The sequence below is a fragment of the Bison bison genome, unplaced genomic scaffold, assembly GCF_000754665.1.
Source record: "Bison bison bison isolate TAMUID 2011002044 unplaced genomic scaffold, Bison_UMD1.0 scf7180017864518, whole genome shotgun sequence".
Lineage (NCBI taxonomy): Eukaryota > Metazoa > Chordata > Mammalia > Artiodactyla > Bovidae > Bison > Bison bison.
In genome coordinates this window covers 119,797-121,120 of record NW_011495071.1, presented here as the reverse complement: position 1 = coordinate 121,120, position 1,324 = coordinate 119,797, and the positions used below count along the sequence as shown (strand labels likewise).

Here is a 1,324-nt window from a genome sequence, read left to right as displayed (position 1 = left end):
GGTGGTGTTGGGTTGGAGTCATGGAGTGTTGGCCAGGAACTGGCATCATTGGTTGCTGGGGGACCACGGGCTGCTGAGCTGGCACCATGGGGATGTGGTGATGAGGCTGCAGGGCGTGATTCTGGGGAGTCTGCTGGGACACCACGGGAATGATTTGGTGGTGCAGCCATCCACCCATGGGTTCGTAACCATAGGAAGGGTACTGGTGAGAAACAAAGAGTCAGGTTTACCATCAGCTCCATTGACTTCCAACTGGAGAAGCAGCAATGTTTTCTTTGTCATTATGGCAATATTAATATTTACTCAATTTTTTTTCCTGTGCAAGAATTTCTAACTGTGTATACAGATTTGACCGTTTACCAACTAAAGTTCCCATTAGTGTCTATATGTGGCATAGATATGTTGCCTCACTTAAAAAGGGAATTGAAATGCATGCTTAATATTTTAAGGGAATAAAGAACCAAAAACATCTACATACCGGGTGTCTTATCATGCTCTGGTACCACTTCAGAGGGGTGAGCACCTTAAGAGAAAGAGAGATTAGAATACATTTGTTTTAATTTAGTTGCATGAAATATAGACTCACTAATGCAGTCTCGTCAATACTGATACCCTGAAAATAGGAGTTCTAAGGAAGAAAGAATAAGGTAAACATTTGTTAGGTGCTTCCTATGTGTGAGGTTCCACCTTACAGCCATCACACACATTTTTCATGTTTTCTTAGATACTCTGAGGCAAGTATCATCACTTTCACTTTTACAGACAAGGTCATGGAGAGTTAGAGGCTCATGAGGTTGACTGAGATTATAAAAGTTGTAAGTCTGTTTAATTCCTCAGCTCCTGTTCTTCTTTACAAGAGAAAAAAACAGAAAATTAATGTGATATAATTTTAATTATATCCTTTTTTGATGTGATGTAACAATGAAAAAAAATAAAGGAGGCAGAAACACTGTCCCTTATACTAGAAACACAGGTTTTCAGGTCACATATGTCATCCTTTTAAGATATAACAGAAAATCTTGCCTCAAATTTTTATTGACACTTTTTCTCAGTTTGTATGGGTAAACAAACTCATGGATTGTCATTTGAACCTATGAAAGAAGTAAGACTTTTCCTTCTTTCTAAGCAGTATGTATTTGGTTCACCCCAGGTCCAGTGACTCCTTCAGATCGTATTTGATATCAATACAATAAACAATTATTAACTTTGCTCAAGTCATACTTAACAAAGCACCTTTGATATTGCTTAACTATTTTGCTCCCCAAACAATATTTTGAAGGCAGGGGATTATCATTATTTCCCTTCTCCAGATGAGGAAACCAAA

The 1,324-nt window shown here is 38.3% G+C and overlaps 1 protein-coding gene across 1 annotated transcript in view; it reads right to left on the bottom strand.

Annotated features, from left to right (window-relative positions):
* AMELX (amelogenin, X-linked) overlaps positions 1-1,324 on the bottom strand; it is a 19,927-nt gene that overhangs the window by 15,124 nt on the left and 3,479 nt on the right. The window contains exons 2-3 of the mRNA XM_010830631.1: positions 479-523; positions 7-202 (exon numbers count right to left, since the gene is read on the bottom strand). Coding sequence (XP_010828933.1) covers positions 7-202; positions 479-523 — 241 coding nt within the window. The remainder of the gene's footprint in view (positions 1-6; positions 203-478; positions 524-1,324) is intronic.